The 27486-nt window shown below is 37.2% G+C and overlaps 1 protein-coding gene across 1 annotated transcript in view; it reads right to left on the reverse strand.

Moving 5' to 3' along the window:
• Positions 1-27486, reverse strand: part of LOC150087211 (glycogen debranching enzyme) — a 763093-nt gene that overhangs the window by 366379 nt on the left and 369228 nt on the right. The window contains exons 15-16 of the mRNA XM_090371076.1: positions 22212-22446; positions 8435-8694 (exon numbers count right to left, since the gene is read on the reverse strand). Coding sequence (XP_090227202.1) covers positions 8435-8694; positions 22212-22446 — 495 coding nt within the window. The remainder of the gene's footprint in view (positions 1-8434; positions 8695-22211; positions 22447-27486) is intronic.

A 27486-nucleotide genomic window follows, 5' to 3' on the forward strand; every position in this document is an offset into this window, starting at 1 on the left:
TTTTTTTTTTTTTTTTTTTGGCTGGTGCAGCATAAACTTAGGCTTTCTTGCACCATATGGCTAATAATAGTAATAATAATAAATAATAATAATGAGAGTCTCTAGATGCAGATGGAATGGGCGAGCAAATGTGAATGTCCTATTATTATCTTATGAAATTCACCATGGAGAACAAACATTTTAATAAACTAGATGATCATTATTTGTAACAGCATGTTAGAGAAAATACTAATTGTAATAAGAATATTCTAGACTTCATCATTATCCATGAATCAGATTATATCACAGTGCTTACATTACAGGAACCAGTGGCAGGTAGTGATCACGCAGTTGTCAGTTGGATGATGAAGAAGGATTAACAGTTTAAGGCACCAAATGGCATCTATTAATTGGGAAGATTGCAAAGGGAGGGCAAATACATTAGAATTATGGAAAACTTTTAAAGCAATAATCACAAAAATCATGAATGCATATATACCATTAAGAAAACATAGCCCAAGGAGGTGGATGCTCAGATGGTTAAATACAAATCTGGCTACTTTAACAGAGCAGGAAAAGATAGAACGGGGAAGTTACAGAGAACAAAAAGTACTGAAGCCTACAACAGCTAAAAGTTGATCTGTAATGGTATGAAGAAGACTGTTTAGCTGAAGAAGACATTGATACTAAAGGTAAGGTCAGGGACCCCCAAGTTTGAGTATGAGAAAGCACAGCTAAGAGAGCAAAGAATACAGACATGGAGTTTGTCATGTACATGAATACAAAGAAGAAGAAATTGAATCAGACTGGACCCTTGTGTACCGGGTGTGAGAAAGTCTTAGGTAGCTCAACTGATTTTCTGATGATCTGATTATATATACTTCGCATCAGTCTTTACTGAAGGAATACCCTCCATGCTGAAGAGAGGCTGTGCAAGTGAGTCTGATACACATGAAATTAGTGATTTCAAAATTACAGATGATTGTTTATTAGAAAAATTTTTGTGCCTAACATCAAGTAAAGCTCTTAGAGTTAATGGTATATATCCAGTAATTTTGAGGGAAGTGGCCAGAAATTGTATTGAACTATTAAGGTTAACTGTGAGGGCATCACTGGACTTGGGAGAGATTCCTATGGATCAGAAAAGTGCCAACATATCACCAATAAAGAAAAGGCAGTTTTAAGAGAGAGAGGTTGGTAAATATAGACCAGTTAATCTGAATTCAATGGCAGGGAAAATCTTGGAATGATTAAGAGTAAAATACAGGAATTTTAGACTGAAATAGCATTCTGGACAGACAACATGTCTTGTTAACGGAAATGACACAGTTACTCATGAGATGGATGGAGAGAACAATTTCAACATAGTTTATTTGGATTTTACCATTTGACTTGGTCCCTTACGAAAGTTTACTGTATAAACTGGAACACGTCGGGATTATTATTCAAAAGATTCTCAGATAGATTACAGAATGGACGTAATTTGTGAATTGGTCACTCGCACACTAGCAATACTTTTGTGGATTTATTGGATGATTGTTTTCTGCAGCAGCATGTTCGAGGGGAAACAAGAGGGAGTAATACTCTTTATCTAATTATCAGCAGTGATTCTTCGTGCATTAAGAATCTGCAGATAAAGGAACCACTAGGTGGCAGTGATCACAGTGTGCTGATGCGGGATTTACACAAAGATGTAACTACCCTCAGGAGTAAAGGGAAGGGTTTTTGCTTTTGCAAAGGCAAATACAATGGTCTGAGACAGTTTTTAAATTCTATACAGTGGGACCAGCTGATGATGTTACCAACAGCAAATTCTAAATGGGAAGCATTCTAGGAATTAATCTTGATAGCTACTAGGTTTTCTGTAACAAAAAAGAAATATTGTTCATGGTTTTGGCCTAACTGGATGTAGCAGTAGTAGTAGTGGCATGTGATGCAAGAAAGCAAGTGTATGAGCTTAAGCAGCATCAGTTAAAAAAAAAAAAATATCACTCCATTCCCTCCTGTCCAGTTCCTCCTTAAATTTATTCAACCTATCAACTTCCACACCGACAGATGGAAGTTTGTTCCAGCAATTAACCACCTGCTGGCTAAAGGCAAATTTCCGCACATGTATTCTACATCTGTTCTTTCTTAATTTGAATTTATGCCCCCTTAGGTTCGTAATCTGAACAAGTGGAAGGATCCCATCAGAATTCAGCGAGCTCAACCCATTCAAGGCCTTATTTTGAGGTGTATAAGACCTCAATCAGATCAACGCGCAGGTGCCTAGTCTCCAGCCACTGCAATTTGCAGAACTTAAGCCTCTCTTGATTGGTGAGGGGAATGAAGGGATCCTTAGAGGATCCCTTCATTCCCCTCACCAATCTTGTTGCCCTTCTCTGTACATGCTCAAGTAAATCTACATCCTTCCTAAAATGAGGCCTCCAGACCTGTATGCAGTACTCAAGGCATGGCCTGACCATTGCCTTATACAGAGGGACAATCACCTCCTTCTCCCTGCTAGCAAAATTCCTATATATCATTGACAAAACGCCATGACCTGCCCTGGCAGCCTGTCTGCATTGCTCAGAAAACTTCATATCTGACTGCACAATTACTCCTAGGTCTTTTTCGTTTTCTATCACCTTAAGTGTAGTACCACACAGTTGTTACGTTTCTCTGGGGTTACTTCTACCCATATGCAGTACTTTGCATTTGTCAAGGTTAAACTTCAGTTGCCACTTCTTAGCCCATCTGCCCAAATTATCTAGATCTGTTGCAGTAGCACACTGCCATTACTGTCATTAACAACCCTGTCAACCTTTGCATCATCTGCAAACTTCGATATTAAGCCTGATATACCTTCATCAATATCATTGATAAATATACAAAACAACAGTGGACCCAACACCGAACCCTGTGGGACTCCACTAATAACATTAGTCCACGAAGAGCAGCACCCATTTATTACCACCCTCTCTCTTCTCCCACTTAACCATCCATTTATCCATTGTAGCAACTTACCCTTAATACCATTCTGCTCCAATTTGTACAATAGTCTTCCATACGCAACAGTGTCAAAAGCTTTCCTGAAATCCAAATATATGATATCAAAATTATTTTTTGCATCCAGTTCCTTTGTAACCACATCATAATATCCTATCAAATTTGTCAGACAAGACTTTCCCTTAACAAACCCATGCTGTGTGTCTGAATTATTGCTGCAGTCTTGTCTAGATGATCCTGCAATGCATCTTTAACCAGTGACTCCATTATTTTACCCGGAACAGAAATTAAACTAACTGGTCTGTAATTATTCGTGTCACCCTTCGATCCCCCTTTGTGAATTCGGGATATATTTGCACATCTCCAGTCTGTGTGAACCTCTCCTGAGTCCAAGGATGCTCTCATAATTATGGCTAAGGGTTTGCTTAGTTGCTTAGCAGGGATCTATCCAGTTATATTTAATATAACTGGATAGATCCAATCCACCCCAGGTGCTTTTCTTATGTTAAACTTCAACAATTTCTCCTCCACTTTGAAAACCATTTGATAACCTTCTGCCATTTTCAAACCTTAATAATTCCTCATGTATAAATATAGATGCAAAATACTCATTCAGTTTGTTTGCTTTCTGAGCAGGATCATCAACAGTCGAACCATCGATGTCAAGTGAATCAATCAGATTTATCCCGTTCCTTTTAGAGTTTATTTAAGTAAAGAAATCCTTGCTGTTTTTCTTAGCATCTTTTGCCAAGGATTTCTCATAATCTGCCTTCACCTGCCTAACCTCTTTTGTGACCTGATTACAGACTAGCTTATATGTGCCACAGGCTTCTGAGTCGCTTGATAATTTATATCCATTCCATGCATTTTTCTTCTCGTTACGAGTCTCATTAGTTCATTTGAGAACCATTTAGGCCTAAACCTTGAACAATATTTCTTAATAGGTATGAAACTTTTAGTAGTTTCCATGATTAATTCCTTGAATGCTTCCCACTTAGAATTTACTATTGGTAACATTGTCAGTTGATCCCACTGTACAGAATTTAAAAACTGATGGAGACCACTGTACTCACCTTTACGGAAGCAAAAACCCTTTCCTTTACCCCTGATGGTAATTAAATCTTTAAGTAAATCCCACATCAGTACACTGTGATCATTGCCACCTAGTGGTTCCTATATCTACAAATTCTTAATACACGAATGATCACTGCTGATAACCAGATTAAGAGTATTACTTTCTCTGGTTCCCTCTTGAACATGCTGCTGCAGAAAAACAATCATCCAATAAATCCACAAAAGTCTGACTAGTGTGTGAGTGTCCAACCCACAAGTTCCAGTCAATATCTGGGAAGTTAAAATTCCCCAGTATAAGACATTCCGATTTAGTAGCCCACTCTATTTCTCTGTACAATTGTTCATTGTACTCATTTGAGTCATTAGGCCTATAACACACTCCTACTCTTATTTTTGCTTTCGCAGTGCTTATGTCACACCAAACTGACTCAACAGTGCACTGTTCATCTATATCAACTGGATGCACTTCTTTTGATTTTATGTTTTTCTTAATTAACAGCATAACACCTCCTCCCTTTCTATCCTGTCTGTACACACTGTACTCCCCAAATTCCAGTTCAGCATTCCTTATATCTGTGTGACACCACGTCTCTGCTATTCCAACAATATCTGCCTTTGATGTCTTGACCAACACTTCAAATCCATCAAATTTATTTACTATACTTCTAGCATTGGTATACATGCAAGCATACCTGCTCCTATTCCTAGTTACCCTAACACATCCCATATACCCACCTATGTCAGATGAACTAATGAGATTTGTGGAAGAGAAGAAAAATGCATGGGATGCATATAATTTATCAAGTGACACAGAATCCTATGGTAGATATAAGCTGGTGTGTAATCATGTCAAACCAAAGAGGTTAGGCAGGCGAAGGCAGATTACAAGAAATCTTTGGCAAAGAATGCTATGAAAAACAAACAGAAATTTCTTTATTTTTGGAAACTCTAGAAGGAAGGGGGTGAATCCGATTGATGCACTTGATATCGATGGTTTGACTGTTGATGATCCTGCTGAGGTAGCTGACAAACTGACTGAATATTTTGCATCTATATTCACAAGAGGCATTCTGTAGGGAAGTGGAGGACAGAAGCTTATCAAACTCTAGAAAGGAGCTAAATGATTTTGTAATAACTGAGAACAAATTGGAGGTCAATCTCTTGAACTTAAACATAAGAAAGGCATCTGGGGGTGGATGGGATCTATCCAGTTATATTATAGGAGGCAGCAAAGGAAGTAAGCAAACCCTTAGCCATAATTATGAGAGCTTCCTTGGTTTGTTTCTTTGGGAATTTATTAGGCACATCGGCATCTGTGGCCATAATGTGCCAGCTTCTTTGGACTCAGCAGAGGTCGCCATGGACTGGAGATGTGCAAACTTGTCCCAAATTCACCAAGGTGAATGGATCAAAGGGTGACGCGAATAATTACAGGCCTCTTAATTTCATTTCTGTTCCAAGGGAAAATAATGGAGTCACTAGTTAAAGAAGCACTGCAGGATCATTTAGACAAGACTGCAGTTATAGTAGTAGTAGTGGCATGTGATGCAAGAAAGCAAATGTTTGAGCTTATGCAGCATCAGCCAAAAAAACAGAAAAAAAATCACACCATTCCCTCCAAATGCCGGTCCAGTTCCTCCTTAAATTTATTTAACCTGTTAACTTCGACAACGACAGATGGAAGTTTGTTCCAGCAATTAACCACCCGCTGGCTAAAGGCAAATTGCCGCACATCTATTCTACATCTGTGTTTTCTTAATTTGAATTTATGCCTCCTTAGATTCGTAATCTGAACAAGTGGAAGGATCCCATCAGAATTCATCGTGCTCAACCCATTCAAGGCCTTAGTTCAGATGCAGAACGAGTTTGTTATGGGAAAGTCTTGTCTGAATAATTTGAATCAATACTATGATGTGGTCACAGAGGAATTGGATGCAAAAAATAATTTTGATATCATATACTTGGATTTTAGTAAAACGTTTGACACTGTTGCACCTGGAAGAATACTATACAAATTGAAGCAGTATGGCATTAAGAGCAAATTGCTGCTATGGAGAAAGGGATGGTTCAGTGGTAGAAGGCAGAGAGTAGTAGTAATCAAGACACTGATCTTCGTGGAATAATTATTAGTGAAGTCCCCCAGGGTTTAGTTTTGGGCCCATCGTTGTTTTCTGTATGTATCAATGATATTGATGAAGATATATCAGGGTTAACGTTCAAGTTCGCAGATGTTACAAAGGTTGGCAGAGTTGTTAACGACAGTACACTACTGGAGCAGGATCTAGAAAAGTTGAGCAGATGGGCTAAGAGGTGGCAACAGAAGTTTAACATTGACAAATGTAAATACTGCATATGGATAGCAGTAACCCCAGAGTAATGTACCAACTGAGCAGTACTACACTCAGGGTAGTGGAAAATGAAAAAGATCTGGGGGTAATAGTGCAGTCAGATATGAAGTTGTCTGAACAGTTCAGACAGGCTGCTAGAAGTAGGTCATGGTGTCTTGTCAATGATATACAGGAATTTTGCTAGAAGGGATAAAGAGGTGATTCTCCACTTGTATAAGGCAATGGTCAGGCCACAACTTGAGTACTGCATAAAGGTCTGGAGGCATCAGCATCATTTAAGAAGGATGTAGTGTTGCTGGAACAAGTACAGAGAAGGGCAATGAGATTGGTGAATGGAACAAAGGGTTGGTGTTACCAAGAAAGGCATACGTTCTGCAAATTGCAGCATCTGGAGACTAGGCACCTGCTAGGCGATCTGATTTAAGTGTATAAGGCCTTGAATGGTTTGAGCAAGCTGAATGCTCATGAGATTCTTTGTCTTGCTCAGATTACTCACCTCAGGGGAAAATTCAAATTGAGTAAAGACAGTTTTAGAAGAGATGTGTGGGAATTTGCCTTTAGCCAGTGGGTTGTTGATTGTTTGGAAGAAACTTCCATCTGTTCGTAGTGGAGGTTGACAATGTAAACAAGTTTAAGGCAGAACTAAACAAGCATTTGGAGTGGATGGATGAAATGGAAAGTTTTTTTTTTTTTTGGCTGATGCTATATAAGCTTGATTTCTTGCATCATATGTCTCTACTAATGCTATGCTAATGGATATTCTTCAAATTGGTGCAACATCAAGTGGGGTTCCCAAAGGCTCAGTTCTTGAACCACTGGTGATTTTGATTTTAATTAATGACATTGACGAAGGGATAGAGGGTGCTGTGTTGAAATTTTGCAGACAATGTAAAGGTTGAGAGAGTCGTTAATGATCAGTGCTAAGCAGCACTCCTTCAGAATGACTTGAAGAGGATTCAAAAATGGTCAGAAAAGTGAGAGCTGTGTTTTAATTTTAATCGCTCAGGGAATAGCAATCCAAAAACAACTTTTACACTTTTAGTTGAATACCGTTGAAAAACAGTAGAAGAAAGGGACCAGAGAGTTATGATATGGTAGATATGAAGTTCCCTGAGCAGTATAAGCAGGCAGCCAGAAAGCACATGCTTCCTGTCAATTTATTGAATGTTAAACTGTACAGATAGAGAGGTCATAATTCCAGTGTATAAGGCAATTGTAAGACCACATTTGGAATAATATGTTCAAGTATGGAGACCTCTTCAGAAAAGAGATGTTGAGCTTCTTAAAAGGGTCCAACGAAAGGCAACCTGAGTTGTGAGATCGGCAGAAGGATGACAGTATGAGGAAAGACTCCGATTATGTGGGCTACAGAGCTTGGCAACCAGGCACCTCAAAGGTGACATGATAGAGGGATTAGTAAAATGAATATTCAGAAAGTGGAATTCTCACTGTTATAAAGAATTCCAGAACTAGAGGTCATAAATTCAAATTATAGGAAAAGAGGTTTAGGTTAGATTGTAGGGAATTTTCTTTTATCCATCAGTTTGTTCATTACTGGAAAAATGTTGCCTCCACAGGCAGTTGAGGCAGTTTGAAGAAATTTGAAGGTGGACTGGATGTGAGGAGGTAAGCTCATATTTGGAATTTCTTATCTACTATTTTTTTTTTGGCCATTACAACAAAAACTTCTACCTTCCTTATACAACATGGCAAATTCTGCAGTTATTAGTATCAGTAGTGCATCAGCCAAAAAAAAAAAAAAAAAAAATTACCCCACGTCATCTGTTCACCCCTCTGATAATTTGCTAATTCTTCCTTAAATTTATTACACTAATACTAAAGTCAGTTTTCTCATTAACTATGTATCCATAATTAATTTAATTATAATTATGTATCCATAATCTCCTTTTAATTACCATAAAAATTTTTAATTATAATTATTATAACTTATTTTTTCTTCAATTATAAGCATATTGTTAATTTATTCTATATCTAAATAAGAAAGGTATATGATCCAGATCATTATGAGAGAGAACACTACATACCTTGCAATCCAGCATATATGAAATGACCATAATCAGGAACATAGTAAATACCCCCTACTCCAGTCTCTCTTTCTTCTGTATCACATCTGAAGAGAACCCAGTTCATATCTGATAAAGTTAAGCGAGATACCACAGATTCAAAGTCTGTGCCATGACGCTGAAGAAGGCTTCCACTATAAGATCGCATACGATAACCAAACTGTGCTACACAGGAACGCAGCTTGAGTATGGCAGCTCGAGCAGATGAATTTAGTGATACCCTAAAATAATTAAGCAGAAAAGTAGAATCCGTTCTTGAAATAATGAAAGCAGAATTAGAAATTCAGTAAATAAAAAAATAAAAAAATAAAAAAAAAACACTAGCTTATATTGTAATAATTAATCTATTCTTTAAATGAAGTTCAATAGCAGTTAGAATTCATTATTTGTAGGGTAACTAGAATTTACATATACAGTAGACTGAAATTTTATTCTGTTATTTCAAAATGGGGATCAACATAATATGGAACTATACAATGTCATACTGGCAGCTGAAGCAAGAGCACAATAAAGCATTCCTGTTTATATTAAATTAATTTACATATGTGCCAAATTTTCATTTTGTCAAAAAAAAAAAAAAAAAAGGAAAAAAAAATAATACAAATGATCACTGAAAAAGAACTATAGTATTTTAAAATTAAGCCAAAAGGTTAACCAACAGTCAGATTGGTCCCATGTTAATTTGGAAAAATTCTGCAAACACAAGTTAACATTCTGCCTAAGAAATAAACATCATGGGTTTGAAAGCTGCCTCCAGTATGGGCATTGCAAATCATACCACACTATAAACAGTGTGGTATCAAATTGGTTTAAAAATTAAATACATACCACTGTACTGTTAGGTACAGCTGTGAACTAGTATTAAATAGTCTTATTCATTAAAGGGGCTTAGAGGGGAACAGGTATCCTGTGTGTTATCAGAAACTCAGCCTAAAACACTGATGGATCCAATATCTCTCTATTACAGAAGATTTAGGAGAAGTCCAGTTGGCCTGCCTCCCTAAAATCCACTCCTGCACATCTTCTTGATGGTAAGCCCTGTTACGTCACTTAGGTGGCAACGAACGTGTAGAGTGGTTCTCTTCAAGACGCCTGGTCAGCGTGAAGAGGAAAAGACCAAACACTCCAGCATGACAAAACAAATGGCCCTCAGTCCCCAGCAGCTTTCATTCCCCCTCTTACGGCAGCGAGAGGATCAGAGTGGAAGCAGAGGGTGCTAAGAATCTCTGGGTACGACCAGGCTGCCATGCACGGAAATTGAACTTGGCCTGTTATAACGTAAGATCACTCATCAGTGAAGACAGGATATTAGAGCTCGAAAAGGAATTAGAAAATGTGAATTGGAATATCATTGGTTTGGCTGAAACAAGAAGAAGAAATGAATCACTTATAAGTTTATCAAGTGGAAATCTGTACACCAATGGAAACAGTGAAAGGAGTGAAGGTGGAGTTGGCTTTCTGGTCCATAAATATTTTAAAAACAACATTTTGGAATTCAAAAGCACATCACCAAGGGTGTCAAGACTAATACTCAAGATTTCTAAGAGATACAAGCAAAAGGTTATAATGATTTATGCACCAACATCGAGCCATGATGATGAAGAGGTTGAAGAAATGTACACAAAAATTGAGAGTCTTCTAGATGAGAAGAAAACACACTACACTATTATTATGGGGGACTTCAATGCTAAGGTTGGAAAAAGACAAAACAGTGCAGAAAGGGGAACTATAGGAAATTTTGGAATTGGTGAAAGAAATGAAAGAGGTGAAAGACTTGTGGAATTCGCAGAATCTCAAGGACTGCCAGTAATGAACAATTTTTTCAAGAAAAGGGTGAACAGAAAGTGGACATGGAAGAGTCCAAATGGATTAACAACTAATGAAATCGACTTCATCCTCACTAACAGGAGATATATTGTGAATGATGTTACCGTCCTAAATAAGGTAAATGTTGGAAGTGATCACAGAATGGTAAGATGTACACTTGATATAGATGTAGGAAAGGAACGGAACAAATTGACTCGAGTAAATAATACAAAGGTCTTTGAGATAACAGAAGAGGAGAAAAAGCAGTATGTACTAGAACTTAAGAACAAGTGTGAGCTTCTGCAGACTGCTCAGGACCAAGATATCAACGAAGAATATTACAACTTTCTGAAAGTGATAAAGCCCAAGAAACCTATAGAGAAAAAGAAATCCAAAGAATAAAAAGTTAGTCAAGAAACACTTGTCACGATGAACCGAAGACGACAAATCAAGAGCAAGTAACACACTGACAGGGAGAAAACTGAGTATACTGAGTTATGCAAAGCCATTAGAAAGAGACTCAGAGAGGGCATAAGAAGATTTAACACAAGAAAAGTAGAACAATCATTAAGGGAAAACAAAGGATTTAAATCAGCAGCCATGAGCAGTAATACAGAAAGACAAATGATACTGAAACTGAAGAATAACAATGGTGTACTTATAAACAGCAGAGAGGGCATAATTCATATAGCAGAAGACTACTATAGAGAACTATACAAGGAGCGAGAGAATGATGCCAGCAGTGAGGAAGCTGGATCGCGAATTAGTAACAAATACGACATACCCGATATCCTTCCTGATGAGGTAAAACATGCATTGAAGAAAATGAAGAATCAGAACACCCCGGAGGAAGATGAAGTTACTGTAGAGTTGTTAAAATTGGGAGGAAGAGACATAACACAAAAACTGGAAAGGCTTTTTCACAAAGTGCATTCGAAAAGGTGTGACACCTAAGCAGTGGAATAATGCGATCATAGTTTTGCTGCATAAGAAAGGAGATAAATCAGAAATCGGAAATTATAGACCAATTAGCTTGTTATTCCACATCTACAAGTTGTTCACAAGGGTCATTACTAACTGAATTACTAATTGAATGTGAACTGATTATATATTTGAAGAAAATACAATCTTGCAGTGAAAAAAAAAATTGACATTCGAGCAGAAGAGCATAAGCAATTATTTTAAAGCTGTATAAGCATGTACATTACATAATGCATAAATAATAAATGCTGTAATTATCTCTGATTAATTTTTTCTTGCTTCCCTTTTATAATGTGGATAGAGTGAAACTAAAATCAATTACACAAGAAATCAACTATTTACAATACAACAGTCCTAGTTAGTATTAGTCATATGGTGCAAGAAAGGCCAAACCTTTTGCTGCACCAGCCAAAAAAAAAAATAAAAATAAATAAATAAACTAAGAAAATAAATGCACAAGGCATAATGTTATTAGTGGAATCCCATAGGGTTCAGTGTTGGATCCATTGGTGGTTTGTATATTTATCAATGATATTGATGAAGGTATATCAGGCTTAGTGTCGAAGTTTGCAGATCATACAAAGGTTGGCAGGGTTGTTAATGACAGTAATGGCAGTGTGCTACTGCAACAGGATCTAGAAAATTTGGGAAGATGGGCTGAGAAGTGGCAACTGAAGTTTAACCTTGACAAATGTACGCAGTACTCAAGGCGTGGTCTGACCATTGCCTTATACACCTCCTTTTCCCTGGTAGCAAAATTGTATATTTTCATCATCTTTTAGTATTAGTAATGGCAAATGATGCAAGAAATCAAGCTTATACAGCATCAGCCAAAAGGGGGAAAAAACCCATTTCACCTATCCTATCCACTTCCACAACAATGGATGGAAGCTTGTTTCAGTAGTCAACTATCTGTTGGGCTGAACAAAAACTTCTTGATTCCCCTCACCAATCTCGTTGCCCTTCTCTGTACCTGTTCCAGCAGCCCTCCATCCTTTCTAAAATGAAGCCACCCGACCTGTATGCAGTACTGAAGATGTGGCCTGATCATTGCCTTATACAATGGGTTAATCACCTTTTTACTCCTGTATATCATTGACAAAATCCCGTGAGCTGTCCTGGCAGCCTGTCTAAATTCTCAAAGAACTTCATATCTGACTGCAAAATTACCTCCAGGTCATTTCATTTTCCACATCTGTCAATATTAATGAAGGTAAGCTGGTGAGCTTACCTTCATTAGTGTCATTAACCACCCTGTCAACCTTTATCTTCTTAGCCATTAAGCCCAATATACCTTCATCAGCATCATTAATAAATATAGAAAACAACAATGGGCCCAGCACCAAGCACTCTGGGACTCAACTAACAACATTAATCTACGAAGAGCAGTGTCCATTGATAACCACTCTCTGTCTTTTCCCACTCAACCCTTTACCCCTAGCAGTAACTTGCCCTTACAGAGAATTAAATTAAATCCCATTAAATTAAATCCCATTATCTTGAAACAAATTTTGATAGTTGCAGTTAATTTTAATTGTCTAATAGATAGTGCCAACTGTGGCAGCAATGAATGAGAGGTGGGCCAATCTTCTTTTTTTTCTTTTTTTTTTTCTTTTCACAGTTAATAGTTGGATTTTTAATATGGGGAACAGAAACCTTATAATAGGTTAAGATATGAATTTAATTCATTTTTTTTTATAAACTATCAAACATATCAACCCCTTACTGTTAGTCTTTGTTACTAATTATAATATTAGTTATAAGACACATTTTTACTGCTAATATTAAGTTAAATTGCAGAAGTCAAATGCAATATTATAGTAGACTCCCAATTAACTGAAACAAATACAGTCAGTACTTGTATAACACAGTAATTGCGTTCCTAGAAATCCTCATGCAATGCAAAATTTTGCAATATAAATAACAGGGCTCATGGGAAAAGTAGGATTAGGTGCCAACCACCCAAGATTAAACACACATTTGTAACTGAAATATTACCAAACGCAATAAATAGTCTTAATAAAATTTGTATTTCATTACGATTTTTATGTAATAAAATAATGCTAATGCTTTTGCTTTTATCATAAGCAAACTGGTTCCTGATCTCTTGTTTGTTTGATCTTCTATCCAAACAGATAACAGATGTTTCATCTCTTCCAATTCTTTGTGTCTTGATTTAATGTCTTTTGTTACACTTTGAGTTGTTTCTGCTATAAAAGTTGCTTTTATTTTCTCTGCATTCTTTCTAATTGTTCACAGCAGTTAGGTTATGTTATTTCCTAATCTAACTTAAAGGTTAAGTTAGGAAATAAGGTTTTCTAACTTCGTCTGGTCACACCAACATGTCAATCGATATATCGTTCTCGACTTCTACTGCCGCTACCGATAACAAGCACCACATGTTTACCGAGAATTCAGGTAGAAACTGCGGCGCCGGCAAACCAGTTTGCCGTTATTCTCGTGTTGGCTTTCATTACCTGAGCCACTTTTTTTTCCCTCTCTGAACCTGCGGTACAAAGAGAACAAAAATGAGGAGGCACGTTTGATACATGAAAAGTGTTGCATTCAGCTGTTGTGATTCCGCAGTATTCGACTGTCATTTCTTGTAAATGCAAAGCCGAATCATTCATAAGTGAATTCGGTTCATGTTATATGTGACATCATTCCCCTATTTATAAATCATGTGAAAAATCAAATTCGTGTAGTGTAAACACGTGTTATCACCACCCGTGGGTTTTATGAATTATATCTAGTGTATTAGTAGCAGTAGTAGTGTTGGCATGTGATGCAAGAAGGCAAGTATATGAGCTTATGCAGGATCAGCCAAATAAAAAAAAAAAAAATTTACAAAACAAATCCCTCTAAATGTTTGTCCAGTTCCTCCTTAAATTTATTCAACCTATCAACTTCCACAACAACAGATGGAAGTGTGTTCCAGCAATTAACCACCCACACCTAAAGGCAAATTTCCGCACATCTATTCTACCTCTGTCTTTACTTAATTTGAATTTATGCCCCCTTAGGTATGTAATCTGAATGAGTGGAAGAATATGATCGGAATTCAGCTTGCTCAATCTGTTCAAGGCCTTATACACCTCAATCAGATTACCTCGCAGGTGCCTAGTTACCAGCCACTGCAATTTGCAGAACTTAAGCCGCTCTTGGTAACAGGATCCCTTCATTCCCCTCACCAATCTTGTTGCCTTTCTCTGTACATGCTCAAGCAAATCTACATCCTTCCTAAAATGAGGCCTCCAGATCTGTACACAGTACTCAAGGCGTGGTCTAACCATTGCCTTATACAGAGGGACAATCACCTCCTTTTCCCTGTTAGCAAAATTCCTGTATATCATTGACAAAACACCATGACCTGCCCTAGCAAACTGTCTGCATTGCTCAGAAAACTTCATATCTGACTGCACAATTACTCCCAGGTCTTTTTATTTTTCTACCACCTTAAGTGTAACACGGCACAGTGGGTTCTTTTCTCTGGAGTTACTTCTACCCATGTGCAGTATTTTGCATTTAGCATTAGCATTAGTAGAAGCATATGATGCAAGAAAGCAGGCTTATGCAGCATCAGCCAAAAAAAAAAAAAAAATACACTTCCATTTCACCCCTCCATTCGTTCGAAATACTTGTCCAGCTGAGCCTTAAATTTATTTAGGCTATCAAGTTCCACAACAAGGGATGGAAGTCTGTTCCACCAACCAACTGCCCGCTGGCTAAAGGCAAACTTCCACACATCTTTACATCTGTCTTTCCTCAATCTGAATTTATGCGATCTGATTGAGGTGTATAAGGCCTTGAACAGGTTGAGCATGCTGAATTCTGATTGGATTCTTCCACTCATTCAGATTACATACCTAAGGTGGCATAAATTCAAATTAAGGAAAGACAGAGGTAGAAAGCCAGTGGGTTGTTAATTGCTGGAACAGACTTCCATCTGTTGTTGTGGAAGTTGATAGGTTAAATAAATTTAAGGAGGAACTGGACAAACATTTAGAGGGATTTGTTTTGTAAATTTTTTTTTTCGATTTGGCTGATGCTGCATAAGCTTGCTTTCTTGCATCACATTCCACCACTACTACTGCTACTAATACACTAGATATAATACATAAAATCCATGCAATCATGCCAACCCAGTTATGGGTTGGCATGATTGCATGGATTTTGTCAACCCATGGGTGGTGATAACACGTGTTTTCACTACACGAATTTTATTTTACACATGATTTATAAATAGAGGAATGATGTCACATATAACATGAACCGAATTCACTTATGAATGATTCGGCTTTACATTTACAAGAAATGACAGTCGAACACTGCGGAATTACAAAAGCTGAATGCAACACTTATCATGTATCAAACGTGCCTCCTCATTTTTGTTCTCTTTGTACCGCAGGTTCAGAGAGAAAAAGAAAAGTGGCTCAGATAATGAAAGCCAACACGAGAATAACGGCGAAATGGTTTGCCGCTACTGCAGTTTTTACTTGAATTCTCGGTAAACATGTGGTTCTTGTTATCGGTAGTGGCAGTAGAAGTTGAGAACGATATATCGATTGACATGTTGATGTGACCAGACGAAGTTAGGAAACTTTATTTCCCAACTTAACCTTTAAGGTTAGATTAGGAAATAACATAACCTAACTGCTGTGAACAATAAGAAAGAATGCAGAGAAAATAAAAGCAACTTTTATAGCAGAAACAACTCAAAGTTTAACAAAACACATTAAATCAAGACACAAAGAACTGGAAGAGATGAAACATCTGTTATCTGTTTGGATAGAAGATCAAACAAAGAAGGGATCAGGAACCAGTTTGCCTATGATAAAAGCAAAAGCATTAGCATTATTTTATTACATAAAAATCGTAATGAAATACGAATTTTATTAAGACTATTTATTGCGTTTGGTAATATTTCAGTTACAAATGTGTGTTCAATCTTGGGTGGTTGGCACGTAACCCTACTTTAGCATTAGCCTTAGTAGAGGCATTTGATGCAAGAAAGCAAGCTTATGCAGCATCAGTCAAAAAAAAAATAAAGTAAAAAAAAAAATAAATAAAATAACCACATCCACTTCATATTAAGACTATTTATTGCGTTTGGTAATATTTCAGTTACAAATGTGTGTTCAATCTTGGGTGGTTGGCACGTAACCCTACTTTAGCATTAGCCTTAGTAGAGGCATTTGATGCAAGAAAGCAAGCTTATGCAGCATCAGTCAAAAAAAAAATAAAGTAAAAAAAAAAAAAAATAAAATAACCACATCCACTTCACCCCTCTGTTCGTTCGAAATACCTGTCCAGCTGAGCCTTAAACTTATTTAGGCTATCAACTTCCACGACAAGGGATGGAAGTCTGTTCCACCTACCAACCACCCGCTGGCTAAAGGCAAATTTCCGCACATCTATCCTACAACTGTCTTTCCTCAATTTGAATTTATGCCCTCTCAGGTGATTATTCTGAGCAAGAGGAAGAATTCCATCTGCATTGAGCATGCTCAAGTCATTCAAAGCCTTATACACCTCTATCAGATCACCTCACTGATGCCTAGTCTCCAGACTCTGTAATTCGCAAAACTTAAGCCTTTCTTCGTAAGAGCACCCCTTTGTTCCATTCACTGATCTTGTTGCTCTTCTCTGTACTCGTTCTAGCAGCTCTACATCCTTCTTGAAATGAGGCCTCCAGGCCTGTATACAGTACTCTAGGTGTGACCTGACCATTGCCTTATACAAGGGAATAATCACCTCCTTATCCCTGCTAGAAAAATTCCTATATATCATTGACAATACACCATGAGCTACTCTTGCAGCCCATCTGCACTGCTCAGAGAACTTCATATCTGCCTGCACAACCACCCCCAGGTCCCTTTCATTCTCTACCACTGTCAGTGTAGTACCACAGCGTTGATACGTTGCTCTGGGGTTGCTGTTTCCCATATGTAGTACTTTACATTTGCCAATGTTAAACTTCATTTGCCACCTCTCAGCCCATCTGCTCAACCTTTCCAGATCCTGTTGCAGCAGCATAGTGTCAGTAGTGTTCTTGACAACCCTGCCAACCTTCGTATCGTCTGCAAACTTGGACATTAAGCTTGATATACCATCATCAATATCATTTATAAATACAGAGAACAATAAAGGACCCAATACTGAACCCTGAGGGACTCCACTAATAACATTAGTCGACGATGAGCAGATTACCACTCTCTGTCTTCTCCCCCTCAACCACCCCTTTATCCATAGCAGCAATTTGCCTCCAATGCCACACTGCTCCAATTTGTGCAGCAGTCTTCCATGTGCAACAGTATCAAAAGCCTTTCTAAGATCCAAGTATATAATATCAAAGTTATTCCCTGCATCCAGTTCTTTTGTGACTGCATCATAGTATCCAATCAAATTGGTCAGGCAAGACTTCCCCTTAACAAAACCATGCTGTGTCCGAGCTATAACTGAAGTCTTGTCTAGATGATCCTGCAGTGCTTCTTTAACCGGTGCCTCCATTAATTTTCCGGGAACAGAAGTTAAACTCACAGGTCTATAATTACTTGTATCAGCCTTTGATCCTCCCTTGTGAATTGGGGTCACATTTGCACATCTCCAGCCTCTCATAATTATGGCTAAGGGTTTGCTTACTTCCTTTGCTGCCTCCTTTAATATAACTGGATAGATCCCATCCACCCCAGGTGCCTTTCTTGTGTTTATCTTCAACAATTTCTCCTCCACTTTACTCTCAGTTATTACAAGATTCTCTAGCTTACTGCTAGAGTTGAATACACCTCTGGCATTACCCTCTCTGAATAACTCCTCATGTGTGAATGTCGATGCAAAATATTCATTTAGTTTGTTAGCTACCTGAGCAGGGTCATCAACAGTTGACCCATCGATATCAAGTGGACCAATCTGATTCATCCCCTTCCTTCTAGAGTTTACATAAGTAAAGAACTCTTTGCTGTTTTTCTTCACATCCCTTGCCAAGGATCTCTCGTAATCTGCCTTCGCCTGCCTAACCTCCTTTGTGACTTGGTTACAGATCAACTTGTATCTATCATAGGCTTCTGTGTCACGTGTTAATTTGTATGTATCCCATGCATTTTTCTTCTCTGCCATATGCCTCATTAGTTCATCTGACATCCATTTAGGCCTAAACCTTGAACAATATTTCTTAGTTGGTATGTAAAGCCTAGTTGCAAGATAAGTTCTTTGAATGCTTCCCATTTTGAATTTCCTGTTGGTAACATCATCAGTTGATCCTACTGTATAGAATTTAAATACTGTCTCAGTCCATTGTAGTCGCCTTCACGAAAGTAATACCCCTTCCCTTTACCCCTAATGGTAGTTACCTCTTTGAGTAACTCCCACTTCAGAACACTGTGATCACTGCCGCCTAGTGGTTCATTTATCTGCAGATTCTTAATGCATGAAGAATCACTACTGATAATCAAATCAAGAGTATTACTCCCTCTAGTTGCCTCCCGAACATGCTGATGTAGAAAACAATCATCCTATAAATCCACAAAAGCCTTGCTAGTGTGTGAGTGACCAGCCCCCAAATTCCAGTCAATATCGGGGAAATTAAAATCCCCCATTATAAGACTCTCTGATTTACTGGCCCACTATTTCTCTGTACAGTTTCTTATTATACTCATCAGAGTCGTTAAGCCTATAGCACACTCCTACTCTCAATTTTGATCTCCCAATGCTTACACCAAACTGACTCGACACTGCACTGTCCAGCGATGTCGACTGGCTTCACTTCCTTGAATTTTATGTGTTTCTTAACTAATAGCATAACCCCTCCTCCTTCCTATCCTGTCTATCCTTTCTGTAGACATTGTACTCCCCAAATTCCAGTTCTGCATTCCTTATATCTGTGTGACACCAACACTTTTCCCATAAGGCCTGTTATTTATATTGCAAGACTTTGCATTGCATGATGATTTCTACGAACACAATTACTATGTTATACAAGTACTGACTGTATTTGTTTCAGTTAATTGGGAGTCTACTATAATGTTGCATTTGACTTCTGCAATTTAACTTAATATTAGCAGTAAAAATGTAAGTGTCTTATAACTAATATTATAACTAGTAACAAAGACTAACAGTAAGGGGTTGATATGTTTTATAATTATAAAAAAAATGAATTAAATTCATATCTTAACCTATTATAAGGTTTCTGTTCCTCATATTAAAAATCCAATATTAACTGTGAAAAGAAAAAAAAAAAAAAAACAAAAGATTGGCCCACCTCTCATTCATTGCTGCCACAGTTGGCACTATCTATTAGACAATTAAAATTAACTGCAACTATCAAAATTTGTTTCAAGATAATGGGATTTAATTTCTCTGTAAGGGCAAGTTACTGCTAAGGGTAAAGGGTTGAGTGGGAAAAGACAGAGTGGTTATCAATGGACACTGCTCTTCGTAGATTAATGTTATTGGTTGAGTCCCAGAGTGTTTGGTGCTGGGCCCATTGTTGTTTTCTGTATTTATTAATGATGCTGATGAAGGTATATTGGGCTTAATGGCTAAGAAGATAAAGGTTGACAGGGTGGTTAATGACACTAATGAAGGTATGCTGGTGCAACAAGATCTAGAAAAATTAGGCAGATGGGCTGAGAAATGCAATTGAAGGTTAATATCGACAGATGTGCATAATGGAAGGACCTGGATGTAATTTTGCAGTCAGATATGAAGTTCTTTGAGAATGTAGACAGGCTGCCAGGACAGCTCGCAGGATTTTGTCAATGATATACAGGAGTCAAAAGAAGGCGATTAACCCATTGTATAAGGCAACAATCAGGCCGCATCTTCAGTACTGCATACAGGTCAGGTGGCTTCATTTTAGGAAGGATGGAGGGCTGCTGGAACAGGTGCAGAGAAGGGCAACGAGATTGGTGAGGGGAATAAAGAAGTTTTTGTTCAGCCCAACAGATAGTTGACTACTGAAACAAGCTTCCATCCTTTGTTGTGGAAGTGGATAGGATAGGTGAAATGGATTTTTTCCCCCCTTTTGGCTGATGCTGTATAAGCTTGATTTCTTGCATAATTTGCCATTACTAATACTAAAAGATGATGAAAATATACATATTGGGGGAGGAGAATACATATTTTTCCAGTCTGCAATATTCCTATTTACTTAACACGTTGAATGCCAACTACAAGTTAATTTGTATTTGGCGATCTGGCCCAGGATGCCGACTACGAGTTAACTCGGACTGGTATGACTTGCCTTTCAGGCACAGCTACGAGTATATTCGTAGCAAATATATGCAACTGATGGACAGCTGGCTTCTGGGAGAAGAATGAAAAATCAACCACCGTGTCAGAAAACAGAATTTATTCACAAAAAAATATTTTCTTCATGCAAAGAGCTAGCTTCTCTTAGCGCACTGGACAATAATAGAGTGTTCTGTGGCATTTTTTATTTCTCATACATATCCGACACGACTTAGTTGGCCGTGGTTTTTTTTTTAATTGGTGGTATAGCGAACTGAAATTCTAAATAATGAATTTTACGTTCAGATCCAACTGTGATCTGAATCTAATCTTCTTGGAACTTTTAGAATATTTTCTCCAATCAAAGATTCAATGTAACTTTTCAGTCAAGTTACGGTTTCCACCAAAAAATGTCCGAAATTTTGACCCATAACTTGATGGAAAAGGATGTATGCGTTATGTATATATATTTCTATAATATATAATGCAATTTTTTTCAGACATCTGATGGTTTTTCTTAGTGCTGAATAATATAACAGTATTTGATCCGATCGATCTATGAACCAGAACCGAATGACTCATCAAAAAGCTCTTCAAAGTCCGAGTCACTCATATTAGCATGGAGCTCGAGCACTTCTTCAGTCAGTGGTCTCTTCTTATCCATGTTTCAGGATCTTTTTTTTTTTTTTTTTTTCCCCCCCAAAAAAAAAAAAAAACACACATAACAAAGTACTAAATACAATGTACACGACAAAGTCTGTGTCACTGCAGTGGATTTACGCATAGCACAGATTGATTTACAAAGAATTCTGCAAGTTATAACATGTCCAGTTAACTCTTAGTTGGCTGCTGCAAAGAATTTTCTATCATATACGCCAACTATGAGATAATTCCCAATGCTTTTTTTTGCAACAATAAGCTTTTTTTATGAGTTTTTGTGATGAATATATATTATAATTTGGGTTTTGAATAATTTAACATGCCTAACTGAAATTGGCGTTTGAGACCAGTTTACTCAAATAAGCCTGGCGATCTGGCCCAGGATGCCGACTACGAGTTAACTCGGACTGGTATGACTTGCCTTTCAGGCACAGCTACGAGTATATTCGTAGCAAATATATGCAACTGATGGACAGCTGGCTTCTGGGAGAAGAATGAAAAATCAACCACCGTGTCAGAAAACAGAATTTATTCACAAAAAAATATTTTCTTCATGCAAAGAGCTAGCTTCTCTTAGCGCACTGGACATTAATAGAGTGTTCCGTGGCATTTTTTATTTCTCATACATATGGCAGGCATACAAGTTGGCAGTCAACGTGTTAAGGAAGTTAAACAATTGGTTATTCCTGTTTACCCAATAACATACTGTTTATTTATGTTTAAAAAAAACATATTCTGACAAATTTAGTTAAGTTATAGCGTACAGTTTGATTATTTGCAATATATTCTGTCTGCTGGTGAATAGGAATGCATTATTTTTCTCACTGTCATTCTGTGATTTTTCAACAGATGGAAAAATAATTTTGTCTAAGATCTATTCATACACATTTCCAACCCTGCCTCTAAATCTGCTAATGACTGGAGATCTCATTCTTTACTTATAAGCAAATGCATACACACACACATACCACTTATAACAGCACAGGTTCCAATTGAAAAAAAAAAGAGTTCATGTCCAAACAACTGTCAAGTAATTCATTTAACATAAAATACAATTAGATACCTGAAGGCTATAACTGATCCAGGGGGGAAGTTCACAAAGTCTATTTCTTTTTCATCTGTTTCATGATCCCTGTCTCTAATTTCTACCATATCAGTTTCAAAGAGCTGGATGTGTTCTTTAATTTCTATTTCATAGTTTAATAAGCCCATGATAACATCAGGTGATTTGTCTGGGTCTCCATTATCACGACTTTTGCAAATAACCTTTGCCTCCAAGATGATTTCTTCAATCACTCCTAAACAAATTCATTCATTAAATTATATTATACAGCATTTAGAGTGGTATATGCATAACCATTACACATGTTTTATATCCACCACTTATAAAAATATATATATATATAAACAATTATGATGGCCCTAAAACATAGAAAACAAGAAAAAATAATGCATATTCAATTGGTTCTTTAGTGTGTAGTATTTATAGAGAGGCATTTCAATTAAAACACACCAGGGTCTATCTCTTTTGGAAAACAAGCCTTGATCTTGAAAATTTTCTAGCGACGAACGATAAACTGACTTAAAATAAATAAATAATATCTACATAAAATACTAAAACAGTGATAAAATATAATATAAAATAAAATAAAGCATTCTATCTCTTTTATTTTAGGCCATTTGTCGTCTGGACCATTTTTGTCATATTTGAAGTGAAATTTTTAAATTTGGTGTTAATATTGGACTAAGTAACACCATTTAGACTTTAAGATTTCTAAATTGGAAATTTGCCTAATCAAGTGTTTTTTTTTTTATTTTTTTCAAGGAGAAAGTTTTTTTTTTTTTTTTTTTTCAAGCAGATCAGACTAAACTCCATCTTCGGTTTAGTCTGAAAATGTCCTCTATATAAGTCTGAAATTAATGTAAACTGATTTTATTTGAAACAAAAATAACAAATATGCAGCAATAAAAAAGCTGCAACACAACTGCATCCAGGGTCAGAATTTCACAGCAGAAGTTGCATGCTGATGAGCGAACATTATAAAACTGTTGTTTGTTTTCTTGTTTAAATGAAACAAAATCAGTTTACATTCATTTCAGAAGTACACACATGTTTATAAAACAAAATAAAAAAGGAGTACAATTTTTTCCACTGAGAAAAAAAAAGTAGCTGTTAGGCACAATTATAATTTAGAAGTCACAAAATCTAAACAGCAATATTCAATCCAATTTTAACACCAAATTCAAAAATTTCAACACAAATATGACAAGGTCCAAATGATAAATAGCTTAAACCTAAAAATAAACAAGGTAGGCCCTGATGTATTTTAATGGAAACACCCTGTACATATGTTAAGACAACTTTTTAAGAGTTTTAATTTTTTCGTAAGAAAATCTCTCTCTCTCTCAAAATTATAGAGATTTCTAATGGCAGTTCTGAAATCTAAGTGCATGAAGTCAAAATGTAATTAATATATGATTTTTTACGGTATAGTTCAGGGCTAAAGCCTCAGGTTACTTAAATAGTTTAACTAATGTACAAGTTAGTGCATTTGCATAAGTAGTTATAAATTGGCATCATTAAGTATATCTCATATTGTGAATACCTTAACGAGTTGCCATGATATTGCACTACCTCGAATAAGTAACGCTCCACTATAGGGGAAGACTATTGTCACTTATTGTCAGCAGATACCATCAGCCATACGGCACTGTTTCGGAGCTTATTGGTTCCTCATCAGTGGGTGGGCAGGTATCCTGGTGTTGCAATGATGACAACCCAGTTGTGAAGTATAAATCCACATGAGAGATGCCTGATGGTGTGGAGTAATTGAGGCTTAGAGGGGGGACAGGCATTCTGTGTGTTATCAGACACTCAGTCTAAAACACTGATGGATCCAATATCTTTCTATTTCAGAAGATTTAGGAGAAGTCCGGTTGGCTTGCCTCCCTAAAATTCACTCGTGCACACCTTCTAGGTGGTAAGCCCTGTTACATCACTTAGGTCACAACGAACATGTAGAGTGGTTCTCTTCAAGACGCCTGGTCAGCGTGAAGAGGAAAAGACTAAACACTCCTGCACATGATAGCACAACGAAACAAATGGCCCTGTCCCCAGCGGCTTACAGCAGCAAGAGGATCGGAGTGGAAGCAGAGGGTGCTAAGAATCTCTGGGTACAACCAGGCTGCCATGCACGGAAACTGAACTTGGCCTGTTACAATGTAAGATCGCTCATCGGTGAAGACAGGATATTAGAGCTGGAAAAGGAATTAGAAAATGTAAGTTGGAATATCATCGGTTTGGCTGAAACAAGAAGAAATGAATCACTTATAAGTTTATCAAGTGGAAATCTGCTGTATACAAATGGAAACAGTGAAAGGAACGAAGGTGGAGTTGGCTTTCTGGTCCATAAAGATATAAAAAAAACAACATTTTGGAATTCAAAAGTACATCACCAAGGGTGTCAAAACTACTACACACAGGATTACTAAGAGGTACAAGTTAAAGGTTATAATGATTTATGGACCAGCACCAAGCCATGATGATGAAGAGATTGAAGAAATGTACACCGAAATTGAGTCTTCTAGATGAGCAGAAAACCCACTACACTATCATTATGCGGGGACTTCAATGCTAAAGTTGGAAAGAGACAAAACAGCACAGAAAGGGGAACTATACAAATTTTGGAATTGGTGAAAGAAATGAAGGAGGTGAAAGACTTGTGGAATTTGCAGAATTTTGAGGATTGTCAGTAATGAACACTTTTCTCGGGAAAAAGGTGAACAGAAAGTGGACATGGAAGATCCCAAATGGATTAACAACTAATGATATCGACTTCATCCTCACTAACAGAAGATATATCGTGAATGATGTTACCGTCCTCAACAAGGTAAATGTTGGAAGTGATCACAGAATGGTAAGATGCACACTTGATACAGATGTAAGAAAAGAAAGGAAAACACTGACTTGAGTAAATAAAACGAAGATCTTTGAGATAACAGAAGAGAAAAAGCAGTATGTACTGGAACTTAAGAACAATTTGAGCTTCTGCAGATGGCTCAGGACCAAGATATGGATGAGGAATATTACAACTTTCTGAAAGTCATAAAGCCCAAGAAACCTATAGGTAAAAAGAAATCCAAATAAGAAAAATTAGTCAAGAAACACTTGTCATGATGAATCGAAGATGACAAATGAAGAGCAAGATAAACACTGACAAAGAGAAAATTGATTATACTGAGCTATGCAAAGCCATTAGAAAGAGACTCAGAGAGGACATAAGACGATTTAACACAAGAAAAGAAGAACAAGCATTAAGGGAAAACAAAGGACTTAAATCAGCGGCTATGAGCAGTAATACAGAAAGACAAATGATACTGAAACTGAAGAATAGTGATGGTGTACTTATAAATAGTAGAGAAGGCATAATTCAAATAGCAGAAGACTACTATAGAGAATTATACAAGGAGCGAGGGAATGACGCCAGCAGTGGGGAAGATGGATCGCAAATTAGTAACAAATACGACATATCCGATATCATTCCTGATGAGGTAAAACATGCATTGAAGTAAATGAAGGATCAGAAAGCCCCAGGGGGAAGATGAAGTTACTGTAGAGTTGTTAAAATTGGGAGGAAGAGACGTGGCACAAAAACTGGCAAGACTCTTTACAAAATGCATTAGAAAAGGTGTGATGCCTAAGGAGTGGAATAATGCAACTATTGTTTTGCTGCATAAGAAATGAGATAAATCAGAAATTGGAAATTATAGACGAATTAGTTTGTTATCCCACATCTACAATTTGTTAACAAGGGTTATTACTAACAGATTAGAAAGAATATTGTTATTTATTAGTTTATTTTTTTTTATTTATTTTTATTATTTTATTTTAGTAGCATTAGCCACTAAGGCCATATTGCTCCGGGGATATGCGGTAGTCATTCCCTGACCTTTCCGAACATATTTGGTGGTCACGGGCTCGAACCCCAGTCTAATCAAGACGTGTGCTATGCACTGCCCACCTGGCTACAAAGGTGCCAATTAGAAAGAATACTTGATGAGAATCAACTGAAACAGCAAGTTGGCTTTAGGACAGGATTCTCAACTATAGATCACCTTCATGTAATATCACAGCTAATGGAGAAAGCAAATGAATATAAAACACCATTATGCCTGGCATTTGTGGATTATAAAAAGGCATTTGACTCTATACAGCATAAGGCAATGGAATGAATTATATTGGTAATCAGACCGTTAGATAAGAAGAGAAACACATGGATTAGGCAGCAAACTCAAGTAAAGGACATTCTTATCAAAACTAAAGAACTAAAATGGTCTTGGGCAGGACACATAGCTCGAAGACATGATGACAGATGGACTAAGAGAATAACAGAATGGTACCCAAGAGAAGCTAGAAGAAAACCTGGAAGACAACGACGGAGATGGACAGATGAAATTCATGAGTTTGTGGGTAGTAAATGAATGGCCATTGCACAAAACAGAAGGAACTGGAAAAATTGCTGGAGAGGCCTTCATCCTGTAGTGGATTGATATTTGGCTGATGATGAATTTAGATTATGGTATAGTTTAGGGCTAAAGCCTCAGGTTATGTAAATAATTTAACTAATGTACAAGTTAATGCATTTGCATCATTTCTGTACATAGCCAACCATATAAGTAGTTATAAATTGGCATCATTAAGTATATCTCACCTAAGCTTGGCACACCCAAGGTCCCGAGCTGGATATCATCATTCTTCTCTTTCTTGGTGATTCCTTTCTACTTCTGTCTGTCTCTTTCTCACTCTCAGGGTAACTTGGGATTTTTTTTTTTTTTTGGCTGGTGCAGCATAAGCCTCAGGCTTCCTTGCACCATATGCTAATAATAATAATAAAGTCATCCTACATAAGTAATCTACTTATGTAGTTGACGATGTTCAGAAATGATGCAAATCCACTAACTTGTTAAACTATTTACGTAGCCTGAGGTTTTAGCCATAAACTATACTGTAATGAAAATTACTCCACACCATCGGGCATCTCTCATATTGTGGACTTATACTTCACAACTGGGCTGTCATCAATGCAACACCAGGGTACCTGCCCACCCACTGATGAGGAGCCAATAAGCTCCAAAATGGTGCCTTATGGGTGATGGTATTCGCTGAGAATAAGTAACAATAGTCTTCTCCTATGGTGAAGTGTTACTTATTCGAGTAGTGCAATATCATGGCAACTCGTGAAGGTATTCACAATATGAGATTGTCAGTTTTTATAGGGGGTGAAAAGAGCACTTATTTTTAGGTTTCATTTTATATTAAATCGGCGATCGCGAATACA

Source organism: Mastigoproctus giganteus, chromosome 4, assembly GCF_048544385.1.
Source record: "Mastigoproctus giganteus isolate SK-2022 chromosome 4, ASM4854438v1, whole genome shotgun sequence".
NCBI classification, from domain to species: Eukaryota; Metazoa; Arthropoda; class Arachnida; order Uropygi; family Thelyphonidae; genus Mastigoproctus; species Mastigoproctus giganteus.